Raw genomic sequence first — 27725 nt, 5'->3', positions numbered from 1 at the left:
TATTGAACTTCATTTTGCTAACTTAATTGTTCAATCTTTATTAATCAAATATGTATTCATATTTTTTTCCTTTTTTAGTCCCTATTTTTTCTTATTAGCCCACCCTCTAAGAATTACCCAACCATATAAAAGATACATGATAAATACATCACAAGTTTTATAATGAAACATTTTTTTTGTATAAATAGATAAATACATTTGTTTTTGCAATAAATATGCCTTATAAATATTTTTTAAATAAATATATTATGATTTGTATGCAATTTGACCTACTGCTGTCTTGTGCTTTATAAGGAGGTGGCTAAATTGGTTTACTTTGCAATACAAATAGAGTTACTGTAAAAAGTATAAGCATGTTGCAAAATATATTCATTGTACTTTCAAAGTAAAATAATATTACTACATCATTATACTGTCCTTAAGTGCAACTATTAGAAGAAAAAATTTTCTCGAATAAATTTTATACTTAAATGTCTACTTAAATATTTGAATTCCTCCTTAAGAAATATATTTTGACAAAATAATAAAGGAATCTTTGAAGTCAGCCATTAATCTTACAAACCAGATGTTGAAGGTGGATATTTATTAAACGTGCTGGTAGCCTGCTGTGGATTTGGGGGCAAGGAACGGAATGGCACACTTGGACATCCTTGCATTTCTTGTATAAAGGATGGTCTTGGCTGCTGCTGGTGGTAACTTGAAGCCCCTGGATTGAACATCGAACTTTGGGACAACATACTAAAGAGCTGTGCTTCATGTTGGCGCTGCCTTTCCATTTCATCTTTCATAAAGTCCAACAAATGTTTTGTTGGATCATTGGTAATGACCTCCTTTATCATGCTTAGCACTTGTTGGTTGGTATCTTCTGCTGTTGCCTTCCTCTTCCTACCTGACTTTACTGGAATAAATTGCTTGGTTCCATTTTGTTCTTCAGATTCGCTCTCAATTGTAGCTGATGGTTCCCTGGCCATTTCCGGCTGGCATGAGTCCCTAGACCTCACAATCGGGCAGAGCTGGTCAAACCACTTACCATAACCTTTGGAATCAGCAAATCGCTTGACTCCTGTGGCTGTTTTAATTGTGAGTGCAGCCTTCTTGCACTCAGCAATACATTTCTTAAATTTGTTTCTTATTTGAGTGATGTTAAAGGAAATGTTTTCATCTCACTCCAAAGCTCTCCTCTTCAGCTCCCTCAGGACTGCCTCATATACTTTGCTATTCTTCTGGTTTTTTACATTGACAAAGATGAGGTTCCTCTTGTAGTTCTCATTGTTGACGATGATATCAATGAGGTCATCCATAGAGGCAGCAGACCACACTGACTTTCGCCCTGGCTTCTTATTCCCTACTTTTTTACTGTCAAACTCAGGATCATCTGTTTCTTTCTCTTCTTCTGATAGCTGATCTAACTCGTAATCTACCTCATCATTTACTTCAGTCACAGAACTGCTAAGGAAACATAACAGTATAGAAAAGTGGTTTGTTAGACATGTCATATGGATTAATCAAAAAAACCATGAGAATATAGTATTGTACTAACTAAACCCATACTACAGTCTCTTTATGAATGAGTGCTAATTAGAAGTTGATTTTAGTACATAGATCTTATAAAGATGTTACATTACATTCGCAACTTGCAAAATATACACCTGTATTACACAAAAAAAAAATCTTACGAGCTATTTATTATACAACAAAGTTTTCTTCAAGATTTTATTACAAATAAATAGAGAAGAGTAAATGCTTTTTTAAGAAAAAAATTTTAAGGAAGCAAATGTAGTGCTGTCAAAAGGTGTAATACGGCTGGGTATTTGCACTCTACTTTGACAATATATGGTAAAATGATGTAAAAGTCGTATAATAATTGCACTCTACTACAGTGTGATGAACGAGAGGGAAGTATGTCTCCCATTAGGCATTAACAAATCATCCCAAAATGTAGTTCTATATAGTGAGTGGTACTGTAAGTGACCAAATATGATTATTAACCATTGTAGTTTAAAGTATCACTTCAATGAAATGTTAATGTATCAACATTGCACCTTTTACACATGTGTAAGTGGTATACAAAAGAGGAAAACTGGCAGTTATGCAAGTGATTTTTTTTTTTGCAATTTATATTCATTTGATAATGCAGATTATAATTTGGCAACTTTAAAAGCTCATTTGGACCTGCCTGAACTAAAAGTATCCCAATCTAAACTTAAATTTAACCTAATTATAACATTTATTATTGAAGTATACTATGATGTTGAGCTATTGTGGAGATTATCCTAGAAGAAGAAGAAGAAGAAAAAAAAAAGAAATCAGAGACTTAAGTTATTGATATATGTTTACAATATTAATGTTGTCAAGCGTAACAAAACTTTCTAGATTTACACACATGTCGTTTAATCGGCTCTTGAGCACAGATATCCTTTAGATTAGTTATAGTATTTATTTTGTTTCCTTTTGGATGGTCATGTAAAATATTTTCACTGACAATTTCATTCATTTGTTTTGATTCTCCCGACTCCAGAAGAAGTTCATGTTTAATAAGTTTCCTTGATTTATCTACATGGAAGTTTAATAAAGAATGAAGACACAATATATAAGTTAATTTTTCTGAAGACTCAAAAAACAGAATCAATGCATTACGTAACCAATATTATTTAATAATAAACTCATCACATATGTAATAAAATCACATTTATAAAAAGGAAAATACATGTATGACTGTATGACTTGCCATAGTGGCTCCTAAATAAAGTATTATGAAGAAGAAAGCTTTGAATAACTTAAGCTTTACTTTTTTAGCTATATACCCCTATAAAAATTAAAACCAACCTACCACATGAACTAAAGGAAGAGCTAAAACTGTCTTTATCTACACTTGACGTATCTAACAGTGTTAGTGTTAAATATATAATTTTTCTTTTCTTTTGATCTTTTTCATTTAATTTTTTTTCCTTTTTTTTTTTTTTTTTTTTTTTTTTTTTTTTATTTTTTTTTTTTTTTTTTTTTTTTTTTTTCTTGCTTTCTTTTCCTTCATTCCATGTTTTCTTAATCATTTTCCTGTCTTTTCTTAGTGAATAGAGCAATAGCTTAGTTTACAGATGAGTGTATAATATATTAAATGTACATAATATTCTAGAAAAAGAGTACAATTGTTAACTACTCACATATTCGCTACCATATATTCCAGGACCAATGTGAGCCTCTGTTGCATCACTTGGACTGATAGGAAAATTGATGATTATTAAATTAATCTCATCTAAAAATATATATTATTATAATAATTATACAGTTTCTCATTAATCCCATATAGGTAACTGCCCAATTATTATTTTCTTAATTGGACAGGTCTTGTTGATATGGGATGAATTAGGCAGCTATATAATTATTAATAGGTAATGGGATTTCGTGCTCCCCAATCAAGAAATAATTAGACTCGAAAAATTCCTCTGACTGCCAAATTGGACTCTGCCTATGGCCTCATCCAATTTTGAAAGTCCTCGGAATTTTCCTCGTCCAATTATTTCTTAATTGGACAGCATGAAGTCCTATTACATATACTAATTTTAAATGTGTAAGAAAAAATAAACCAAAATCAAACAAAAAACATTATCATTAACATCAATCTGAATCTCCATTATCATCATCATCATGATTACACCAAGAAAAAATAAATCATATACTACTCAATACAACTAATACTTTACAGTTTACTAATATATCAAGATACTATTACCTTAGTGAAGCAGTTGATTTTGCAGGCTCAGGCTTCTTATCTAAGTATATACATATAAAATATACCCTTTGTCAGTGATTAATTTTGTTATGTATGTTTGGAAGAGTTCATTATGGAGGGGGAAGAGATGAGTGAAAAGTAATCCGGGGGTAGGTGGTGGGGATTTCAGGACTTCAAACTATTCAAGAATCTCCACAACTTCTGAATTTTTTTAGCTTGTTTCAATTGAAACAACAATGTTTAACTGAGAAGAGATAACTAGCTAAAAACTAGTGTGAGGTGTGTCAGTGTTTCTAATGAAACAGTAATAATAAAAAGGTAAATTATACACCGTGAAAATATAAAAAAACTTAATTACTGTCGTTTCGGATGCTAGTCCTTCATTGGACTAGCGTCTGAAATGACAGTAATTAAGTTTTTTATCTTTTCCAGGTGTATAATTTACCTTTTTATTATTAATGTTTAACTTAGATTCTCAAAAAAAGAAAATATGCACACACACACAAAAATAAATAAATAAATAAATAAAATAGAGTCTTCTGTATAAAAAAGATATTTACCATCTCTCATTCTCTTGCATATGATAGAAATGACCACAATAATAATAACAGCAAGAGCTACAGCTCCAGTTATTCCTGCAATAACCTCATCTGACATTGACTGCTCAACACTTGTCTTTTCTAAGCCTTCAGTATAGAAAATAAAAAAGTTGAAGATTTGAAGTTGATTATATATGTAAATGGTGTATAAAAGAGGTGTGTTTTTTAGTATCATTATAAAAAAAGGATTGTATGTTATAATATTATCTATAAAAAAACTAATTAATAAAAATGATATAATGCAAAATGTTTAAATTATTTCTTAATAAAGTTGAAATTACTAAATGCAGTAGACTCACCTTCAACTTTAATGCTAATGGTAGCATTTGGGCCATCCCCATAATAATTCCATGGAATGCAAGTGTACTCTCCTGAATTCTGTTTATTAGCTTTATCAATAACATATCTGTGTGATGTAGAATTTTGAATGAGTTTTCCATTAAGAAAGAAGCTGTATCCTGCTTTTGGGTTGGCATGAGCTGTGCAGTTGAGTTCAAAGCCTTCTTTATTGATGGTAACAGTAGTCTTAGAGGCCAACAACTGGGTCTCTACAGGTTTGTCTGAAATATTTTAAAATGTGAATCAATTCAAGAATTAGGTCAACTACAGGGAATGGAAATTACTGAACAATACTTCAATGGCTAAACCCTACCTATTAGCTTTCACATCTTCATTTGATTTATCAAATACCTTGAAACAGCTGATCAAAGTCATGACATAGCTTATTTGCAGAAGACCATTATATTGGAATTTAGCATATCTTAGGTTTTGAGGAGGGAGGAAAACCAGAAAGCCTGAAAAAAACCCCAAGATTAAAGTGTGGGGGGGGGGGGGGGCGGGGGGCTGGGGGCCAAAAAACTCAGAAAATATGTGATGCAAAGTGTCTAGAAATTGGACTTTAGAACCCAAAAGGCAGGAGTGTTACCCTTATGCCACATTTTATTCCTGAACTAAGCACAAGTTGAGAGTTGATTTCTCTTTGTCGTGAGGGTTAATTTTTCTTTGAATTTTGATTTATTTTCATATTTAGACTTTCCATGACTTACATTGGACATTAAGCATAACCACAGATGGTGTTGTGTAGAAACTGCTTTTCACTTCACACTGGTACTGACCCTCATCATCAATACCAACATTGAACACTACCAGTGAATTGTTTCTCATACTGAATTTATTTTGGTCAGAAAAGATGATCTTTGGTGAAGAATCAAGTACATTATTTATATTTGTGATTGTAGCCAGCGCTTGCCAATTTTGAGGTGCAGGAGAGTTTGTCTGTCTGCTCCAGAGAACCACATGGAATTGTTTCATTTGTTGGGTTTCAAGGTCAGACAGTGAGAAATCGCAGGGTAATGTAGTGGTTGAACCAAGATAGGGACTAATGACATGGCTGGATTCCTGTACCTGAGACCACTGAAAGCAGTCTGAAAGTTGACAGTGACAAACAGGAATGTATAGTTAGTCTTGTTCCAATAAAGTTTGGAGTTATAACTTAAGATCTAGTAAAGGTTTATTGCTTGCCCCATTTAATTGCAAGACCAGGAAAACATTGGGGGACAGGTCATTTGCTGTGGCGGCACCCATTCTCAGGAATGCACTTCCTGCAGACCTTCGCGCCATTAAAGACGTTAGTTTGTTTAAGCACCATCTTAAAACCCACCTTTTTAAAATTAGCATTTTGATAGTTTTTTAGTAATCATAATTATATATTTATTCATCTTATTTGTAAATAGTTATATAGTTATATATATTATATTATATTATTATTAATATATTTCATATATCATTATTGTAATGCGTGCATGATCATTGTATGGAATGCGCGCACAATAAGTGATTAAATTATTATTATTATATTAAGTTTGAAATATCAAAATATATGGTGAAACATGGGACCTTTATGATGTTGACACATCCAAAGTTTTTGCTGAGACACCAATATTCCTAATCCCCCCCTCTATGACACCAATATACCCAGAATTTTAGGAATGATTAGGATCCTAAACACCCAAAGTTATTTAGAACAGCAATTATATATCTGAGATACTGGATGCCCAAAAATTTCCAAAATTGATATACTTTATACCTATGAATATCATAATGGGATCATGTACAAAATACTGGGTTTAAAGATGCTTTTGATACTTAATATACCCGAAACACCAGGTCGCATCTGATCATGGGTCAAAATACATGTGACAGTTGTTAAATTTAATGGCATAATAATGGTTTCTCATTAATTACACATTTGTCTTAACTACTATGGGAAATGATATAAATAGCCCTGGCAATTAAATGCAACATGCAAAAATTCACATGACATTTGGGGCTTTAAAAATAGATAATAGAGTGTGACGAAGTGTGACGTCATCAAATTACAAACTTTGCAATTAATGTTCTTATTTGAAGACAACACACCATTGCCTACATTTCTGCAAACTTTAAGGCTGTTTATTCGCTTTTTAAGCTCCAAAAAGCCCCATACTACATTTTCTATTATTTTGGACTGGATCCAATCACGTTAGATCCAGCCTCAAATAAGAGAAAATGTATGGGGATGTTTTCGTATTAAATTAGCTATATCTCTCACTCTATCACTCTGAAATTTGGCACCATATCATATTTTTACATGCAGTTTCTGATAATGTCAACAAAATCCCAAATGTCTTCAAAACAATTTTGTTTCATCATCACTTCGGTACTCTATTACTCCCCCCCCCTTTTAGCTGGTCATCATATGCTTACATCCCCCCTTCCATCTTCAAGCCAAACTTTGCCCCAGTTCCTGCATTACTGATAAAACTAATAAAAGTAAATAAATCAAAACTAAAAGTAAATATTTCTGGCAAGTCACTGACTTTTCCCTGATTTAATCCATTTGACTTCCTTCTTGACGTAAGCTACTAACAATGCCCCACGGAACATCGACACAACCGATACATACTTGTCATCGACTACTCAGCATCGAACTAAGACAACTTACTATAAATATTTTCTAAATGGAAAGTAACTGAACGAGGAAAGGAAAGGAAGCCATCAGTCGTGAAAGTTTTCAGGATCAGTGATAATCAATATGAAAGCAAATTGATAATATTTAAAATAATCAAAAATCTTAACTATATCTTCTTTTTTCTGAAAATAAGGTTAAATAAGCTGTATGATAATTGTATCTTAGAAGATGAATTCAGCATCAATGGCATTCATGACGGAATATTTTTACACAAAGCAAATAATTGCTCGACTTCGTATTGTCGTAGTTCCCTTAACTTTGATTCGTTGAAAAGTCGCAAAATTAATCGTTTTTAGCGAACTTTTTAAGACTTTATGATGTTTAATAGCTCACCTGTAATTTGGAATAAGATGAACAGCACAGAAAGGTAGGGAACGTAGGTATTTAGCGCCATTTTCGGAGTAACTTTTGACCAAATTCTGTGACCTCAGTCAACAGTCGAATGACAGCGCGGTTCAAGTATGTGATTTACAAGCTGTCAATCAAATAACCGGAAATAGAGTTAGCGAAGAGAGGGGAGAGAGGGGGTGGATTTTTTAATATATTGGATTGGATACCTCCCTGTAATTACAGCTCAAGTGTTTCTTCGTACTCAAGATTCAAATACGAAAGAAGGAATTTAGACGAAAATCCATTATTACAAAATCTACGCGAAGAAAAGCTCTCTATATTGGCGATAGTGACGTATTTTCGGGTTAGGTACAAACAACTGAAAATGCTGGTATACGATGGATCACTATGAGATCTGACTGGATATAAGAAACTAAGCTTTTTTCATTTCCTTTTATGTTTTTTCTCTCTTTTTCTTGTGATGGCACTAGGGTGAAATTTGATCACCACCAGCAAACTTAGAATCCTGATTTTGGCTCTGATGATGGCTTTTAACACACTACTCGCATTCTTCCACGTGCGATGCGTTTGGTAAAACTAATCGGAACGTGCATCCTATTAAATTGGATCTATTTCAAAGTTTCTCTTCTGTGGAAACATGATTTTGATAATTTTACTTAATTCTGATCTATTAAAAAAGGGCCATATAATTTACTTCCAGACATCGAGTACTGAACCGTCGTATGACAGTGCGAATCATTTACAGTTACCGCGGAGATTTCGGCCCAAGCACCGCTATCAACTGATTACAGAAGGATCAGGAAGCTCGGCCGAAGCCTACAGGCGCGATTACACGGAGCAATTTTTTCTGCAACTTATCTCGCAACACAAGTTGCATGAGTTTTTACACGGTGCAACAGAGACGCAAACAATAATTGCTGCAACTAGTTTCTAATTGCTTTGTAGCGCTGCAATGCGCCATGCAACGTTTATCGCAACGATGTACTCGTTGCAAGACAAGTTGCAGAGAAAATTGCTCCGTTAAATCGCACCTTAAGGGCAAGGTTAGTCGGCCCCTAGGCCGTAGATGATTAACCCCTTCTATGACCAGCAAACTTTAAAACCGTGATAGTGACTCTGATGGCTTTGAACGCACCACACGCCATTGTCGTGAAGTCGGGGAGACTATGGTTAGAGTTTCCACGGGATTTTTATTGACGCTCACAAGTACTAGTAGTTACAAGACTTTTTCACGACTAACGAATCTATCTCTCTTTCTCTTCTCTCTAACTAACTATCTGAAACTAACCCGATATTTATAGAAGAATTTAGCATAATTGTAATAATAATTATAATAATAATAACAATATGCAAACAAAATCACACCTCCAAGTGGGTGGAGTCACAAGCGTCTCGCAAATTCGCAGACGATTTTTTTAATGCGTGCCACACTTCAATGAAATCCGTAGTAAACTCTAGTTATTTGATATACATAAAATGCACCTGGCGTTTTGCAATATTAGTGTAAATAAGTTCATTTTACTACGCTTTTCATAAAACTACAACCAAACGAGCAGCTGTGGCAAAATGATCACCAAAAACAAAAAGGGCGCCTCGATAATAGTAAGGTGGAGTTTCAGCGCATGATAGGGACCTTCCTCAAAATTGTCTTTAATTCGAGGCTATAGCCGGAATAGAATTCGAAATACCAAAGAAATGCTACAAGTGCGATAGAGTAAAAGTGAAATTTTGCTTTTATTTTAGTATTAGCTTTGCATCCAAGTTTGTTTTGTGTGTGGTGTGTTTGGGTGTGTTTTTGAAAAGGATTCATTGACTATACGATGAATAGTTTCAAACATAAAATCGAATGTAATTTCTTGCCAACCACCAGAATTTCCCATGCAAATCTTTATGTACGTGGTGTTTAAATTTATATTTAATATCATTTTTCCCATGTCGAAAGTTATGCGCTGAAACTTCGCCTTTTCCCTGATATGTAAGAGCTCTTTTCCTTTCTGGCCGTGTTCTAGTGAATTTGACACATGTTCAAGATTTATTATGGGTAGGGTTAGATTACGTGATATGGCAAGGGGCCTATTCCTTGCCATCCTGTATCGGTAATGTCATATCCCAGGAAGCACCAATCGCTCATACAGTGGTTCTTCTCCTGTAGAGTGCACGTTGGTTTCAACATGACTCAATGATTTGGGAACACCACATTCTTCAACTGTTGCATAATCATCATTGGTAGATGTGGTTCTTGCAAGGGACAACGATCCTTCTCGTTCCAGATCAACAGCATCTATTGGGTCTTGGTATATATTCTCGTCCATATTTTTCACTGTGAGAAAAGAAACACGTTTATTTTAGATTAATTTTATTTGGAATAATAAAACAAACAAGTCCACGACAGCAACAACAACAAATAAAGAGCAAGAATTAACAGCACTGGCAGCAATTATATACTATAACGACAACAATGACAACATCAGCATCTGCAAACCTGGACTTAGCCACACGATGAAATAAGAAAACTGACAAGAGAAAAGTAGGAAAGACTTTCAATAAATGTATATATATAATTATACCAATCTTTCAGTACTGTTAATTCTGGAAAGACGGTGATGCTGCGCAGAGAAACTTTGATTTTTTGTTTTATTTATTTTTTTATAAACTTCATGATTTATCTCATTAACAACTCAGCTGTGTACCTTTTGAAGCTTTTATCCGCCTCCAGAAACGTACGGCAACAACGACTATTCCCACAACGACAAAGCATGCGCAGGCTATCGAAGTGATCATCGCTAATTTTAAAGCCGTTGGAGTAGTTTCATCTAAACCTGGAGAGAGATAAAGTTAACTCTGTATTGACAAACAAATTATTTATTTAGCAAAACAGACATGTTTCCTGTGCCAAAGTTGTATTTTCAGTATGCAGTACATCCTTTGCATCAAACTGTCAAGAGCTGATAAAGAGGGAAATCCCCTTTTTAAGCCTTGGAACGAAAAACTTTAAGTTGCCGAAATATAGAAAAAAAATTAGTTCGGACAGGGGGAGGGCGGTAGCTTTTTGTTTTTCTCCATTCTATTATAACGTATTTCTTTAAGGACATAAAAGCTCAAATGCAAGTTACATTTTTATTCCCCTCCCTTAGCTTGCGCATCCTCGAGCTGCAAGCCGAAATATTGGCTTATTAAAGATGGAACATTTGGTATCAGAAAAGGTCTTTGCTTCTTTAATCAACCTGTACAATTACGATCAAAAGCCATCGAGTCTTTAGAAGTCAAATGAATGTGGTATACATACCTTTGCCAACTGTACTGCAGTTGTGCTTGGTCATCACTGAAAGAAATTGAACCGAATAAGGTACGGACCATTAGATTTTGAGGGGGGAGGGGGGGTGGGCAGTTTATTTTATGTAGGAGTTTTTTTTTTTTTTTTTTTTTTTTTTTTTTTTGAGTTTTTTGTTTATTTCAATTCTGGATTTCGTCTTCCTCTGATATTCAAGTGTAAAATTATGCTAAAACATTTATCCTCCTCAGATTCAGTGGTTATGGTGATTATCACAGCTCGGTAAATATTCAATAATCACAACTGTTAAATATATTGGAGAAAAATAGCAAAACGAGAAAGAAAAAGAAAGAAAGATGATAAGATGTATCAGATGGGTCAGGATGAAAGGATCCATCAAGGCATGTGTGGATGGCTGAATGGGCGTAATAAATAAAAACAAAGACTCGGTGAAGTCCTGAAACCTATATTTTGCTTACAGCACACATGCTATTAATCTTGGGATGAGTTAAATAAATAAAAAGACATTAGTTGTATATCTTATAAATAATTCCTTACCATTAACACGTATTTCTGGGCTACTGATGTTCCCAATTTCGTTCTTTGCGTTGCAGAAAAACGTCATCGTTTTTGTAGCACACTTTACATACGAGACGTTGTAATATTTTCCAGTGCTTACGATATCTCCTGAATCCCCACTGATCCATGTAATAGTTGGAGTTGGGATTCCTTTTGTTTCGCATTTCATAGTTATGCCGCTGATAGTCATGTTGTAAAACGTGGGTAGTGGAGTTATGAAGGTTGGAGGAGCTGGCTCGCAAAAACAAAACAAAAAGAGGACTTCATTTTATTTACGGTGCTTTGCTTTTTTGTTTGTTTGTTTGTTTATCTATTTTTTTGTTTGTGTGTGTGTGGTGTGTGCGTTTTTGTTTTTGTTTCTTTGTGTCTTATACACTTATTGCTATTTTTTCAGCGAAGGGGTTGTCTTTTCGTACGTTACCTTAAATGAGGATAAATCTCAGAGGGAGCTAGAATGAAAGCAAACTCGTTGCATTCAGCAAGCAATGAACACACAAAATATATGTATGATTTTAGATTTTTTTCTTCTTCTTTTTAATTGTCATAAAAATGTCCATTTTCTTCTGTTCTCTTACCGTACACTCGAAAAACATCTTTCTTCATTGGTCCATGTCCATATTTATTGCGTGGAATGCAACTCACATTTATGTGGTATATTTTATCTTTTCTTGCAGCTGGTACTTCGATTACACCATTACTCGAATTGTACCCTTTATCATCAATTGTCATTATAAAACGGTTTGCAGGAGGGGAGGCAACAGCTTCGCATTTTATACGAATCATATTATCAAGTATAATCATGTGTTTTAACAACAGTTTTGTATTTTCTGGCTCATATTCTGAAAGCAAAAGTAAAAGAGCTGTGAAGTCAAACAACCAGCCAGTGATTAGCCTTGTGATATATTAAATTTTCACATTAAAGGACTTTTATTTTAGCAACCGCGTTAACGAGGTGAACTGAGTTAAAAAATATATATATATATATATATATTTTTCAATCCCAGTCATGTTTTACCAACATCTTTTTTAGCATGTTTTCAACACTATCGGATAGTATGGCATCCTTTCTTGCATCTGGTTACAACCCATGACCCAGTTCAAGTAACCTGTTATTTACTGTATATTTTACGTACTTGGGTAAGAATCATTCCATTAGAACAGGTTATATTGTTGAAAAAAAGACAATAGAACATTAATTTTGATTTGTACCTTAGTCATCTACATCAGTCTTAAATGCTCAGCCAAGCTAGTCGAGTTTATTTGAGCATAGTACTCTTATTGCAGAGATGTAGAGTTGTGCTGAAGCTCGATATTTGAGTGACACTTTTTCAATACAATTATTCACAGCCTTCATGAGGTGATGATGTTATACATTTGTTACATCGTTTGTTACAATGCGTCATGCAAAATTCTACAAGTAATTCTATACATACCTGTGACATTTACTGCTGTGCAGGCTGTATCTCTACCGAATCCATTATCTGCATCACAGCAATATTGCCCTCCTGATCTTCTGCCAGTTATGTTCAATGAAATATCTGAAGAGCTGCCAATCCGTTGAAGGGTATCATCGTGGATCCACTCAACATGTGGTGATGGGATCCCTGTTGTATTACATCGTAGTTTGATGGAATCGCCTTGCTTACAGGACAGTTGTGGAGTGTGATAGGGAATCCGTGGCTCGGCTTAAATAAATAAATAAATAAATAAATAAATAAATGAATGAATAAATAAATAAATAAATAAATAAATAAATAAATAAATAAATAAATGAATGAATGAATGAATGAATGGATGGATGAATGAATGAATGAATGGATGAATGAATGAATGAATAAATAAATAAGTAAGTAAGTAAGTAAGTAAGTAAATAAATAAATGAATGAATGAATGAATGAATGAATGCATAGATAGATAGATAGATAGATAGATTAAATAAACAAATAAATAAATAAATAAACAAATAATAAATAAAGCGAGTTTTCTGTTTTGCATATCATTAAATATACTGAATAAATTAGGTATTTGTATAAATGTATACTACAACGTTTCTGCAATCGAGGGTATATATATATATATATATATATAAAAATTTATATATATGTATATATATAAATTGAATTAAATTAAAGTCAGAAATCAAAACAAAGAAATCATAATAACCATCTGGAAAAGACAAGGGACTTGGACCTATAGGAAATGTACGTATAAACGTTTATCAAATTATTTAAAAAATAATTATGCAACTGCAACTGTAATAATATTTACCATAAACGAATATTTTAGAACACTTTCTTTCTTTTACTCTTGCAGTTACTGATGTCCACGATATTTCACAACAGTAGGTGATATTATGTCCAATCTCAACACTGTGCCGCACAGATAGGGTAACGTTATATTTACCAAAAATTGAGAATGAAGGATCATTCCTTTGATGTTTATGATACGTATTTTCTCCCATATGTCTTGAAGCCATGGTAGTGGGGTATGGTTTAGTGTCTACAAAAAATTCAATCTCGGAGGACAAAAATGATTCGTTGTCGTCCATTTTGTAATACCAGCACAGGAAAATAGGACGTCCTTGTTCGACGTTGGTGTGTTCATCTGGTACAGCAAGCCATGAAATTCCAACTGGAAAAGAATACAAGATTAGTTATCATGAAACAACCGGCCTATTACGGACGCAACATTTAAAGGACAATGGTATCCAAATTAAAGTGGCACTTGCACGAAATACGTCCAAAATTTGATCATATTTTATTCGACTAAAAGTTGCTTAAGAAAAAGGCTAACGCTGCTATAAATATACGTTTTAAGCAACTTTCGGCCGAAAAAAAGGAGGTTTTAAAAGGAAAACAATTCTGATCGCCATTACTTTTCTTGCTTCAAGGCCAGAGTCAATAAGGCAAGTCGTTTTATACCTCATGATCCATTAATATGCAATTTCAATTAATTTAGCGTCTTTTCGATCATATAATTTCTTGTTTTATAGCTTCGGGAGGAAATTAATTTCAAGTGTCCATCCGTTTCCTTTGAATATAAAATATTAGTAAAAATACACAGGCCAGATCATTGAATAAAATCTCGCCAGGTGATTGGTCGAGAAACTCACACTATCACACAATAATCACCTCTAGCGATAATCCAAAATGGCGGCCAGCTGCTTTGTTGCTGTTACCGGAGAGGAATTAGAAATAATGAAAGAAATGCTGTCCCAAAAAAGCACTATAGAGGCTAACAAATTTGCACAAACTTTGTTCAAAGGTAAAAAAAAAAAAAGATACTTAATACAATCAAATAAGCTAAGTTGTAATTTAAAGCCCCGTTTGTCACTTCAATTAAAATGGTTCCTGATATCAATTTTTTATTTTTTTAAATCTTCTTTTTTCCTTGTTTCTCTTTTTTGAAAGAATCACCTGTGTATTTATACTAAAACAATTATTTGCCTCAGCCTCAGTGAATATGATCGTAGAATAGTTTTTACCTCGCCACTCGAAGACTCGCGTCTCGGTAAATATTTCCCGATATTCACTTTGCCTCTGGCGAATAATTGTTAGATAACAATGATGATGATAAAAATAAAAATAATAAAATAATAAAATAAATAAATATAAATAAATAATAATAATAATAATAATAATATCTATATAGTATCTACAAAGGCTATCAATCATCTGGCCTAGCCCATTGTCAGATCATGCGAAGGTAGTAGCATCTAATCAGTATGCCAGTATGTGGTTCTTGAGCCCCTAAGGCATAGAAGAACTGATCTCAAAAGGGAGAAAGAAACCTTTGCTCGTATGATCCAGGATACAGTGGTGGCATAATCTTCTCCTTTCTTGTTGGCAATTAGTTCGGCGAGCCTACTGTGGTATCTTCTACACTCATCTGCCATACCTCCAGTTGTAGTGAATACTAATGGCGTAAAAGTCGCTTGTTCAACTTCCAAGACTCTGCTAGCATACTTGCGCTTCTTCTCATTCTCATGCAGGTGGTATATTTGCTGGGGGGTGAGGTCTTTGTAGGACTCTGCATTTGGGTGACACACCCTGACATTAAAGAATGCAGATATCTGCCTAATAATGATAATGATAATAATAATAATAATAATAATAATAATAATAACAATGATAATAATAATAATAATAATGATAATAATAATAATGATAATGATAATAATAATAATAATAAAACAAAAAAGAAAAGATTATGAATATAAAATAACAAATCTATATAATATATACTTATTTATCTATGAAAACATATTTGTAAAATAAATTAATAGCTCAAAACACGAGTCCAGCTCTTCACACTGATATAATACTATATCAAAACTATATAATTATTATTAAAATCTAAATATTTCTAAATTTCCGCTACATTGGCGTTAAGATTAAAGTCATTCAAGAATTCATTGTCCATAAAAAAAGGGGTTCTTGTCCCCCTGACACACATGTGTACTGACTTAATTATTTCAAAAGATAATCGAGTTCTAATCCATGTTATGGTATTTGCATATGTGTCCCCTGTCTTCTTGGTTAATTTCTCAGTAAGGTGCTTTAGAAAAATCTGGCATTCTGCCCCCATCCCTCCATTCGTACCAAAAACTAAGGGCGTAAAAGTTCCCATATCGACATCTATTACTCTTTGCTGGTACTTTCTCTTTTTTTCGCTTTCTTGATCTTTGAAGATTGTAGAAGTGGATTTGTTTTGGTTGCTCTTGGAATTAACATGCGATACTCTTACATCAAAAAATGCAGTTACTCCCTGTGCCCAAAACGATCCAGCTTTGATGTCGAGCTTTGCATCCTGACTTGTGCTAGTAGATTTTAGATTAAATTGTTCGCCATCCAATGGGATAAGCTGTGGCTCCTTTTGAACGTTGTTGCAAACCTTGTTTAAAAATATGGCAAGTAGATCACGGACATTGTCATGTCTTTGTGCAACAAATCCTCCCTTTTTACACGATAGTGCATGGCTTACCGAAAAGGTTGTCCCACAAGCGCAGGTACTTGGTAAACCCGATAACGGTATATTATAACGCAGACAAAGGGAATCTCTGAATTCTTGTTTATTCAAAGTAAGTCCCTGTTCTTTAATTGGTATCGCATTAAGCCATGAGCTTAAGGATGGTATGAAGATTTTAATAAATTTCTGGTCATAATAACTATTTCTTCTCTCAGTAGTTTTCCTTCGGCGTTAAAATTCTTTGAACAGAGTACTCTTCGGTAAAGTTCGGCATCCATTCCTGAAGGTCCGGCGGATCCTCTTGTCCTCTTTGCTGCATTGTAGATCATCTGTTCATCGATTAGGTCAAAGATACCAGGAGGATTAGGTTCCAGGGGACCATTCAAGAGGCTTTCATCTTCGATGTCAGCAGCTGAAGGATGCTTCTCTTTGAGCTCCTCTAAGACTTCGGGTGATAAAGTAAGGACACCTGTGGATGTCTCTCTGTCAAGAAGTTTTATAGCGGCTGATAGCTTTCCTTGCATAACTAGATTGGCGAATACTTTGGATATATCTTCCATAGATCTTGCTTTCCTCGTCTTGCTAAACCTGCTCTGTATGAACCTTATTTCTTTTAACAGGAGAGAGATAGGTCCCCCGCTCTCCATAAGGACAACCTCCGTTCAATAGCCTCACTGTGTTCCTTGCTCTTGGATGTCGCTGAGGGTTGTTGTAGAATCAACGTTGGGAGCACCATAAAGGCTTTCAAGGCAACATAATTTAGATCTGTATTAGAATTAAATTGCTTTAGCCAATACGTCAATTCGGTTATGAAATTCTTGCCTGCTTTACCCGATGGTATATTGAAGATATTTCGTTTAAAATGAACAATTTCATCGTAGATGTCCTGGATTTGTTTACAGAACTGTTCTTGAGTTATGGTCCCCCAACTTTTCTCTTTTATTTTAGAGGGAAGCACATCAACGTCAGGTAGATTTGGCTGAATTTTGCTTGAGGTTTTTCCTTCTTTGTCGAGAAATGCCTCAGGGGATTGCAATACACTAGTATGCAAATTCGGTGTCGGTCTTGGTTGATTAGCTGCATATTCGTCCTCATTTTGTTCGATATTTTCGATATTTTCTTCGGTTTCTTGTGTTAAAGTCGTCATGTTAGAGCAATTCTGTGTGTTTTGCAGTCTTGAGGCTTGATCTCTAAGGTTTTGTCCAGTTAAACCAAGGCTTCCATAGCCTTTCTCTTCCCATAGCTCCGTCATTATTTGAATGTAGCCTTTCTTTCTGCCATTTTGGTTAAGTGGTGGATCCTTCGAAGATATTATTTCGAATGCTCTTTCCTTACATTCTAAAAGATCTCTGTTCATTCCCTCTGTCCATTTCGTTCGTTTTCCTTTCCTAGACATTTCCTTTCAGGGTCAATCAACAACAGAAAAATTAAAGAGCACCCCAGAGCTAGAAGACACGTCCTAACCTCCCGACGCCATTGAATGATCATAATGATAATAATAATAATAATAATAATAATAATAATAATAATAATAATAATAATAATAATAATAATAATAGGTATAGAAATAATATTAATAGGAATAACAATAATATTATAAATAATAATAATGATAGGAATAATAATAATAATAATAGTAATAATAGGAATAACAATAATATTAATAATTATAATAATGATAGGAATAATAATAACAATAAAAAGAATAATAAAAATAATAATAATAGTAATAATGATAGGAATAATAATAATAATAATAGGAATAATAATGATAATAATAATAATAGGAATAACAATAATATTAATAATAATAATAATGATAGGAATAATAATAACAATAAAGGGAATAATAATAATAATAATAATAATGATAGGAATAATAATAATAATAATAGGAATAATAATGATAATATTAATAGGAATAACGATAAAATTAATAATTATAATAATGATAGGAATAATAATAACAATAAAAGGAATAATAATAATAATGATAGGAATAATAATAACAATAATAGGAATGATAATAATTTTATTAATATAAATAATAACAATCTAATAATCATAATTTCATAATCATAATTTCATAATAACAATAATAATTAACTAATATTTAAAATAATAATAAATGATTTAAAGTGATAATGAATATAAAATAATAAATATATATACGAATTCCTTATTTATCGATAAAAATATATTTACAAAATATAAAAAACAATTAAAGGTTAGAAAAAAAGAAAATTAAAAAAAAATTTAAAAGCGAATCTAATTAAATGACTTAATGGCTCCTTGGACAGTGTCAATGTCAATATCACAGTTATGTATATCATAAGGTGTTCGCCTATTTGTTCTTGAACCTCTCAAGCATACAAGTGCAGAACGCAGAAGAGCAGATGATGTTTTAGCACGAATCCAAGAGATTGTTTTTGCGTATTGTTCTCCTTTCTTGTGTGATATCTTGTCGGCCAAATGACTATGATATGCGTGGCACTCGTTACCCATCCCCCCTGTAGTCGTAAATACCAATGGTGTAAATGAGCCATGCTCGATGTCTATAACTCTTCTTGAGTATTGGCGCTTTTTCTCGTTTTCATGTAGTCGATATATCTGTTGTGGTTCTAGTTCACGGTACGATTCGGCATTGGGGTGACATACCCTCACGTCAAAGAAGGCCGAACGTTGGTGTTCCCAAAATCCACGCGCATGTATATCGAGTCTTGCGTCTTGTGCTTTGTTTGATCCTCTGCTAAGTTCTTCTCCTGAGATTTCTTGGAAGACCGGTTCAACTTGAACATCATTACACACCATACTTAGCAGCTCAGCTTCAAGGTCACGTAACTCGTTATGGCGGTGAATGATAAAGCCACCTCTCTTACAGGTCATAGCATGGTCAATTGTAAAAGATTCTCCGCATACACAAGTCGAAGGAATATCATCTAGCGGCCAGTCGTAGCGCAGTCTAATAGCATCACGGAACTCCCTTTTATTCAGGTTGAAGCCAAGATCTTGAAGGGGAAGCACTGTCAGCCACACTGAAGATCCTTTTTCGGCAGCTAATTCTATCGTACGTTGAGTCTTCCGTGGTGCAATATCCTTGATGTGTTGTGCTCGGTCCTCGAGTTCTTTTGTTCGCTCGCTCTTATAATAATAATAATAATATTAATAATAATAATAATAATAACAATAATAATATTAATAATGAACTTTATTTAAAAACGGTGACGACATGACAGTAAAAACTGATAAACCAACTTGTGTCCCTCTAATTAACATATGAATATGAAGAAATCATCCGAAAAAGTGATTATTGGACGTCCACTGAAGTGTTATATAGCTGCATATAGCATTAGTACTTTTTATATCTATTCATTTCAGATACTAACCGTCTGAACCTGACGATTGTGAGAAGTAAAATTGTCAATTACAAATACAAGAGGTAACCATTGTTCTAGTAAGTAAGTAAGATCTGATGGTAGCTTAAGTTGTATTAAGGTGAGGATTTTTGGCCACTAACAAAGTTGTGGAGGTTAGGTTTAGGAACTAACGTACCTGCAGGATCTGGTGCAAAAAGGACCGTCACAAATGGAACAGCTTGGAGAAAATAAATGGAATACACTGATCCAAGAAGTAACATATCTACCTATATATAATATTAAAAAAACTCATTAATAATTCATGAATGAAACACAATAGAAATCATGACCGTGAATAAAATTTAACATGGATTTTCTCTATTAAACTTGGTTCATTTCGTAAAGAATACCTTCTAGGATTCTTTGGACATCCTTCTTTTGCCTGATGGGTTTAAATCTGGGAGAGACCGTGTTTTTGGTGGGAAAAAATCGAGCTGAAATAGAGTGACTTGGAGTTGGAATCGGCCGAAGGTTTCAAATTTTAGATTATATAGGGAAGAGAAGTAGAAGGAATACCTAAAATCGATAAAAGACGTAAAAACGTTTAATATGAAACGGTAAGCACATTTCTGGTTTTTATATACTCGAAGTTTTATATCCAAAATCTTAGCAAACCTAAAACATTTTAGCAAATCTATTTACTCCATATATTTCCTGGAGAGCCTGGGTTAACTGCGGTATTTGCAAACAAATGTTCTCTATATGCGCATGACCCATAATGCTTTGCAACTTAATGGGGTAACCAATCAAAAAACTGTCCAAAATTGAAAGGTTTCTTAATTGAATTTATACTATACCTGCTTTTATCTGTACCATGTTGATTATCAGTTTATTCCTAATTAATTTTGGGCCTCCAGAACATCAAGAAGTTTGGTGTTACAGAAGATGTATTGAGTTAGCGAAATTCTTTTTAAAATTTACCTTAAAACGTCTTCAAGCTTCTATTTTTTTCTGTTTTTTATTTCATCATTTTATCTTTGGATACCAAACAAGGTATGTTCAACATTGTCTGATCAGTCTTCAGCAAAATAAGAGGGTTTTTTACCCTCTGGTTAACCCACAAAGGCGCAAAGCATTATGGGTATGCGGATGTAGAGAATAATGATCACGGTTCCCATCATTTTGCAAAACTAAAAAGAGACTGGGTACGAGAATGTTTTCCCCCAAGAAATACAGGAACACACAGTGAGGAAGTAAGAAAATACTTTTTGCTGTAATAAGTGTTATTTGGGCTCCCTGTGGCCCCTAAAATATATAAATCTTTTCATAGTTTCAATCTCGTAGCCAGAGCCTGCGGTTCTTCTGGCCTGCGGCGAAGAACGAGGGCTCTGGCATAACCCATTTCTTGAGACCAGGATTTCTTGGACTTCCGGTATAAGAGTGCAAGCGTTCAAATACTTGCCAAATATTAAAAACATATGATCCCGATTTCTAATTTTTATTTTGATGGTAAATAAACACAGGACTCTGTTTTAAAGCAGTTTTAAAGCAGGTTTTTCATTGATTATATTTCACTTCCGGAAAATTGCGCGTACGCCAACAATGGATTATGCCAGAGCCCTCGTTCTTCGCAGCAGACCAGAAGAAACCCAGGCTCTGGCTACGAAATTGTCATAGTTTAAGAATCGATTCCACCGCGCATGCGATTTTATCCCGAATTTCTCGCTTTCTTTTGTTTAATTAAGAACAAAAGAAGGTTTAGACAAAAAAAAAAAGGTGGGAAATTCGGGATAAAATCGCATGCGCAGTGGAAACGATTCTTAAACCATGAAAAGGCATATTGGGTCACCCCTCAAACTCTTAGAAGCCATTCTAAAAATCTCATGGCTAGACTGTTAGGGACTTATTTCGAGACTTATTTTCACTCATTTCAAAGAGCTTTAGACAACTATTACATTTTTCAACTAATAAATAGTAGTATAGCTCAGCAATTTCAAAATGTTGTACTGGATTGAAATATTCGCACATCTAAAAATAAACTGCAGAGTCAGGCAACGGTATTTACTTAATCAGTTCGAACTCTGGTAACTAAAGACTTATTCCATAAGCCGGGGCTTTCGCTCTGTAGATAGTTAATTAAGATGGAACTCATGAAGAGACGACTGTGTATTTTCTCGAAACCCCATTATGTGCTCGACTTTCTGTTGACAACGTTGTCGTCAGCGTTTTAGAACCAGCGCTAGCTTTAGGAATCAACTTTTTTTTTTCGAAGCTCAAGAAGCACTCCCTTGGACTTGAATTCGACTAAAACTGCGACTACGACTGCGACTGATTTATATAAGATCTGTTGACGAGTAAAGACTATTTAGAATAACTATTTATCTAGAATATCAGTGAACTTGATTGCATTGATTCTCTCGGATACTGAAAATACTGATCCTAACAGTTTTTCGAGTAAAAGGACTCCTTCTATAAATTTATCGTCGGATTACGGTGTCAGAAACACGAGAGAAGAGATACGCGATAGTCAAAAATTGGAAAGACAATATAGTGAAAATGGCGCGCCGTACAAACGGAGCTTTCTTTAAGAGACTGTAAGTAGTATAGGGAATGGGGGTTCCAGCGCAATCTCGACGCGGGCAAGACCCGTGTCAAAAATCCACCTACGGAAACGACCCACTCCAAGTGTGGTTGGGGGCAACAGCGCAAATATGTTAGTCTATATATGGAGTGCGAAGATTGTAAGAGAACTTTTAAGAAAGAAGCGGATTTGAAAAAGCATTTGAAAATGAAGACGAAGTGTATGAGCAGTTATGATTGTGGATGTGGTAAGAAGTTTGAGACTAAGGTTAAATTGTTTTGGCATTGTCAGGACTGTGAGTACGACTACGACGACCTAAAAAGTGCTTGGTATTAGGTATAAAATATTTCCTATTATATAGATGGAATCCCAAAGCAACTTCAGCACGGTGTCAATACCCGGTAACGGTGAGATTGACGTTAGACAGTTTTGGCGTCAGTCAGAAAGGAAGGTTAAAAGGACTCTCCGAAAAGGTATAGAAGAATTAGGAGCCCTGAAAGCGAGCATAATGGTAGAAGTAAGTTTGTCAAAAGACGAGGTAATGACGACAGCAATGTTGCGATCAAAGTCGTTAGTGATATTAGAATCCACGAATCTGGATAGGTCACTCAGTGAAGCCTTAGAAGCAATAATGGAGTCGCTGTCTAACTACACGAAAGAAGGATCGGGTTGGACAGTAGAGGAGGTTGAAGGAATAGAGATAAGTATGGCCAGGTACGTACCCATACGAGGGGGGAGTTACGTACCGCTACCAACGTGGGTAGAAAGGAAGAAGGCTATTGTAAACGTGAAGAATGAAGACAATCGATGCTTTATGTGGGCAATCAGGTCTGCACTGTATCCAGCAGAGAAGGATCCCTGTAGGACAAGTAAGTATCCCACAGACGATTTAGAGTGGGATGGTGTGGAATTTCCCATGCAGTTGATAGACATCCCCATATTTGAGGAAATAAACGATCTAGCAATTAACGTTTACGGAGTCAGAGAGCAGACGATAGTACCGTTAGTTCTGTCAAAAAGTAAAGGAGAGCGCGTACATTTATTCTACCACGGCGGACACTACTCATGGGTTAAACACATTAGCAGACTATTCTACAGACATACTAAGCACAAAGGCAAAAAGTACTTCTGCGACTGCTGCTTGCTGTCATTTACATCCTTAAATACCCTAAAGAAACACGATGAGATCTGCCGCGGAGTCGAAGAAGTGGCGCAACGGATCCAGATGCCCACCAACAAAGAGCTTTCATACGCAGACCATCAAAAGCAGATGCAAGTGCCTTACGTGATATATGCAGACTTCGAAGCGTTGATAACTAAGGAAGAGCAGAAACGTGGCGCCACGAATAAGGTAGGATTACACGAGATCTGCTCCTTTGGTTACATAGTAGTCAGATCAGACGGTAAAGCAAACCCTCCTGTGATTTACCGAGGTAAGAACGCAGCTAATGAGTTTCTAGAAGCATTGCGAGAAGAGGAGGGGGAGATTAGAGAACAATTAAGACGTCCAAAGAAGATGGAATTTACCAAAGAGAACCAGGAGGCTTTTAACAAGGCAAAAAAATGCCACATTTGCCAACATACGCTTCTTCAGTTTGGAAGACGAGCCAAGAAAGCGTGGGATGAAGATGGAAAGTATCTAGGAGAAGCTCATTTTAAATGCGGGAAGTATGCTAAGAAAGGTGAGAAGCCGGGAAAGCCCTCCACGCACTGCATTCACTGTCACAAAGCATTTGTTGAGGATTTCTATGTGGATAAGGTTAGGGATCACTGCCACATCACTGGTAAATACAGAGGAGCGGCTCATTGGAAATGCAATATAAACTTCAAAGTAAATCCAGACATGGAGATTCCGGTGTTCTTTCACAACCTCCGCGGTTACGACTCCCATTTGCTACTACAAGGAACAGACGGCTCCGACGTCAAATGCATACCCAACAACAAAGAGCGCTACATGTCCGTAACTGTGGGTAAGCTAAAGTTCTTAGATTCGCAGCAGTTTATGGCGGACTCCTTAGCAAACCTCGTAAAGTATAACACCAACTTTCCCATTTCCAGTCAATATGGTGCGGAAAGGAAAGGAGTCTACCCATATGAATACATGGATTCCTGGGATCGATTCAAAGAACCCCTACCACCCAAAGATCGCTTCTACAGCACCCTAAACGAGTCCGGTATAAAGGATGAGGAGTACCAGCATGCGTTAGACGTGTGGGAAAAGTACTCCTGTGAGAACATGGGGGACTACCACGACATCTACCTAAGGTCTGACGTAGTGCTGCTTGCAGATGTTTTCCAAAGCTTCAGAAAGATGGCTATGGAATATTACGGATTGGATCCCGCTAATTTCTACACGGCTCCTGGGCTCAGCTGGAGTGCTTTGTTAAAGAAGACAAATGCGCAGTTGGATCTCCTAACGGAGTACGACATGTATCGGTTTATGGAAGACGGTATTCGTGGTGGCGTATGCGGACCCAGCCGACGTTACGCCCGCGCAAACAACCCCTTAGTAGAGCACGACCCAGAGAAACCAACCACATACATTTACTACCTGGATGCGAATAACCTTTATGGTTGGGCAATGTCACAGTACCTACCTGTGAGAGACTTCGAATGGGATCCAGTGAAGCCGATAGACTTCTACATGCAGGTAGGAAAGGAGGAAGACAAGGGTTACGTCTTAGAAGTGGATCTGGAGTACCCAGAGCACCTGCACGACGAACACAATGAGTTCCCCTTAGCACCAGAAGCGATAGAGATACCATTTAAGCAGCTAAGTCCGCTGCAAAAGCAAATGTGCCCTGGTTACAAACCGTACAGGAAACTAACTATGAACCTGATGGATAAGAAGAAGTATGTGGTACATTACCGCAACCTGCAGTTCTACGTGCGACACGGAATGCGCGTAGAGAAGATCCACAGAGTCCTAAAATTCACGCAGGAACCCTGGATGCGCCCCTACATTGACTTTAACACGCAAAAGCGTACCGCAGCGAAAAATGACTTCGAGAAAAACCTCTTCAAACTGATGAACAACAGCGTGTTCGGAAAGACAATGGAGAACATCCGCAAGCGCGTAAGCGTAAAAATAGTCAGCACCAAAGAGGAAGCAGAAGCATACGTGTCACAGCCAGGCTTCGTTAGATACGTAGAAATGCTGAACTTCTACGTGATTCACATGAAAAGGGCAAACCTCTTACTAAACAAGCCCGTTTACACAGGCTTTACGGTGCTGGATCTATCGAAGCTGCTTATGTACGAGTTCTACTACGATAAGCTTAAGCCAAAGTACGGAGACCGCTGTCGCCTCCTGTACACAGACACCGACTCCCTAATTCTAGAAGTGCAAACGGAAGACGTTTACAAAGACTGCCTCCCCGACATAGACGAGTACGACACCAGCGGTTACCCGAAGGAGCACTTCCTTTACTCTGCGAAGAATAAGAAGGTAATTGGGAAGATGAAAGACGAAATGTTAGGAAAACCCATCGTGGAATACGTGGGTCTGAAACCAAAGATGTACAGCGTGCTAAAGTTAGACGGCGTAGAAAAGAAAGCTAAAGGCGTAAAAAAGTATGTGGTTAAGAAGGACATTACGCACGAGTCCTACCTCAACGTATTACGAACACGCAAGGAACAGCGGCATAAGATGAACAGCCTGCGCAGCTATGGTCATCAGATACATAACGTCACGCAGGAGAAGGTGTCACTGTCTGCATTTGACGGTAAGCGATGGATGTGTGATGACGGAGTGCATACGATAGCATTCGGACATCACACGATAAGCAGTTCTTCTTTGACGAACCCACGCGTGGGACCATCATGAAGATAATACAAGATGGGCTGACCCTTCTTAGCTATCGCACTTCGGATCTGATAAGTTTCCAAAGACCAATTAGGATCCGTAGCTCTTTTGGATCCTCCTTCTAATTCACCCGGTCCGTAGAGATATCGTACCGCGACATTACCTAATCTCTTCTCCTGGGGGAAGACCGCCCTCGAACTTCTGACGTAGGACTTGTGTTCCACGTGTTTCTTTTTTATGGCATCTCTGGGTTTTATTCCTGTAGCCCTGGCCGCCTCGTTGTTCAAAGCCGCGACGACCTGGGGGAGCCTCTGGGTCCATTCCCTGTTGCGTTTGGAGGGATCTTCCAGCTCTTTCCAATACTGGTACCCAAAGAGGCGCTCGGCCAAGGTCTTATTGAATCTTTCGACGATGCTCTGACCCCTGTGGTACTCTGCTTTAGCTCTCCTAATCTTAGTGCTGTGGTCTTTCAGGGTCTTAGTAACCACGCCCATAAACTCTGTTCCCGCATCCACTTGCAGCAGCTTAGGCCATTTCAAGACGCGCTTATAAATCCTACCTAGGGCTTCTGCGACTTCCCCAGAATCCTTGCTGGTTATGGGTTCGGCGTCCTTGTATCTGCTTGCGATATCAACTACGGTCAAAGCGTACCTATAGGTCTTCTTTCTCACTTTGTCGTGCGGCAAGAAAAGCAAATCCGCCTGATGAACTTCATTGGGGGTATTTACGGTAAAGCTGGGCCTGGGAATGTACTTGGGCACGGGAAGATAAACCTGCCAGAGGGTTTTTTTTTTTAACCAGTTCTTAGCCATTTCTTCTGATACCCTGGCCGCGGTCGCGAGTTTCTTGATAGCTGACGCTCCTCTCCAATAGCCTTCCGGCCCATAGTAAATCCTTTTAAGTTTGTCCTCTACGCGGCCCATTATATGAATTCCAAAACAAGATTGATCTTACGTCCGTTAAAATCCACCGTCTTTCCGTCCACTTTAATGGTGATGTTTATGCTTTCTACCAAATTAGACAAGTCATAGCTCAAAGAAATGGGAGTGTATTCTACTGGGTCAAATGGATTACCTTGGGGCAGAAACTTGGACATAAGAGAAGACTTTTCTCCATTGTTGTAACTATGAACCAAGTCGCAATAGACTTCGTAAGAGGATGCGACTTTCCATTTCACATCATATGTATTGCCGCTATTTATCGTGGTACTAGTAAGACCCAGGAGTTCTACCAATGAACTGTCCTTCAAATTAGCGCTTCCATTATTTTTCTTAAATGTCATTTCATGGGGTAATCCTGTGGTAAGAGTATATCCATGCTTTGCTAGCTCCTTAGCCAGTGTTATAGGTGTGTATTGGGAATCTGGTATTTTTAGTTTGGCGGCATTGTCAACGACAAAGCCATCAATTAAATTATACCAAGAATTGTACAAAGAGCAACTAACCAACCGAACCCTTTCCGCGCGGATGGGAGGA

General features: G+C 36.2%; 3 protein-coding genes and 1 pseudogene across 9 annotated transcripts in view; all 4 read right to left on the bottom strand.

Moving 5' to 3' along the window:
* LOC116302842 (immunoglobulin superfamily member 10) overlaps positions 1–27725 on the bottom strand; it is a 50772-nt gene that overhangs the window by 12881 nt on the left and 10166 nt on the right. Inside the window, exons 2-9 of one of the 5 annotated variants that reach the window (XM_089030473.1) lie at positions 20061–20151; positions 13809–14171; positions 12974–13225; positions 12116–12379; positions 11520–11771; positions 10977–11012; positions 10381–10509; positions 8861–10010 (exon numbers count right to left, since the gene is read on the bottom strand). In XM_089030473.1, the coding sequence (XP_088886599.1) occupies positions 9793–10010; positions 10381–10509; positions 10977–11012; positions 11520–11771; positions 12116–12379; positions 12974–13225; positions 13809–14171; positions 20061–20151 (1605 nt within the window). In that variant the 3' untranslated portion in view covers positions 8861–9792. Of the gene's footprint in view, positions 1–8860; positions 10011–10380; positions 10510–10976; positions 11013–11519; positions 11772–12115; positions 12380–12973; positions 13226–13808; positions 14172–20060; positions 20152–27725 lie in introns of those variants that run through there. The other 4 variants (XM_089030490.1, XM_089030478.1, XM_089030484.1 and 1 more) reach the window with 4 other exon arrangements.
* On the bottom strand, positions 1420–7802 carry LOC148913479 (neural cell adhesion molecule 2-like). 3 transcript variants are annotated; one of them, XM_089030522.1, is made up of 7 exons: positions 7673–7796; positions 5376–5753; positions 4629–4889; positions 4291–4416; positions 3731–3770; positions 3162–3216; positions 1420–1449 (listed from the first exon to the last, which is right to left on the bottom strand). In XM_089030522.1, exons 1-7 carry the CDS (start codon positions 7731–7733, stop codon positions 1435–1437), a joined length of 936 nt encoding a protein of 311 aa, XP_088886648.1. In that variant the 5' UTR covers positions 7734–7796; the 3' UTR covers positions 1420–1434. The 3 variants fall into 3 exon arrangements, with proteins under 3 accessions (XP_088886648.1, XP_088886656.1, XP_088886639.1); XM_089030530.1 differs by having other exon boundaries at positions 1420–1446; XM_089030513.1 differs by lacking the exon at positions 1420–1449 and adding an exon at positions 2086–2273 and having other exon boundaries at positions 7673–7802.
* Positions 15785–18081, bottom strand: LOC148913478 (uncharacterized; annotated as a pseudogene).
* LOC148913477 (uncharacterized) lies at positions 18703–19784 on the bottom strand. The gene is made up of 2 exons (XM_089025770.1): positions 19764–19784; positions 18703–19649 (listed from the first exon to the last, which is right to left on the bottom strand). The coding sequence occupies exons 1-2, from the start codon at positions 19782–19784 to the stop codon at positions 18777–18779; spliced, it is 894 nt and encodes a 297-aa protein (XP_088881896.1). The 3' UTR covers positions 18703–18776.

The sequence above is a fragment of the Actinia tenebrosa genome, unplaced genomic scaffold (genome assembly GCF_029948245.1).
Source record: "Actinia tenebrosa isolate PJP-AT-01 unplaced genomic scaffold, QUT_ActTen_1.0 PGA_scaffold0__85_contigs__length_37466705, whole genome shotgun sequence".
In the NCBI taxonomy this organism is placed as follows: Eukaryota; Metazoa; Cnidaria; class Anthozoa; order Actiniaria; family Actiniidae; genus Actinia; species Actinia tenebrosa.
This window is presented reverse-complemented; position numbering and strand designations above follow the sequence as displayed.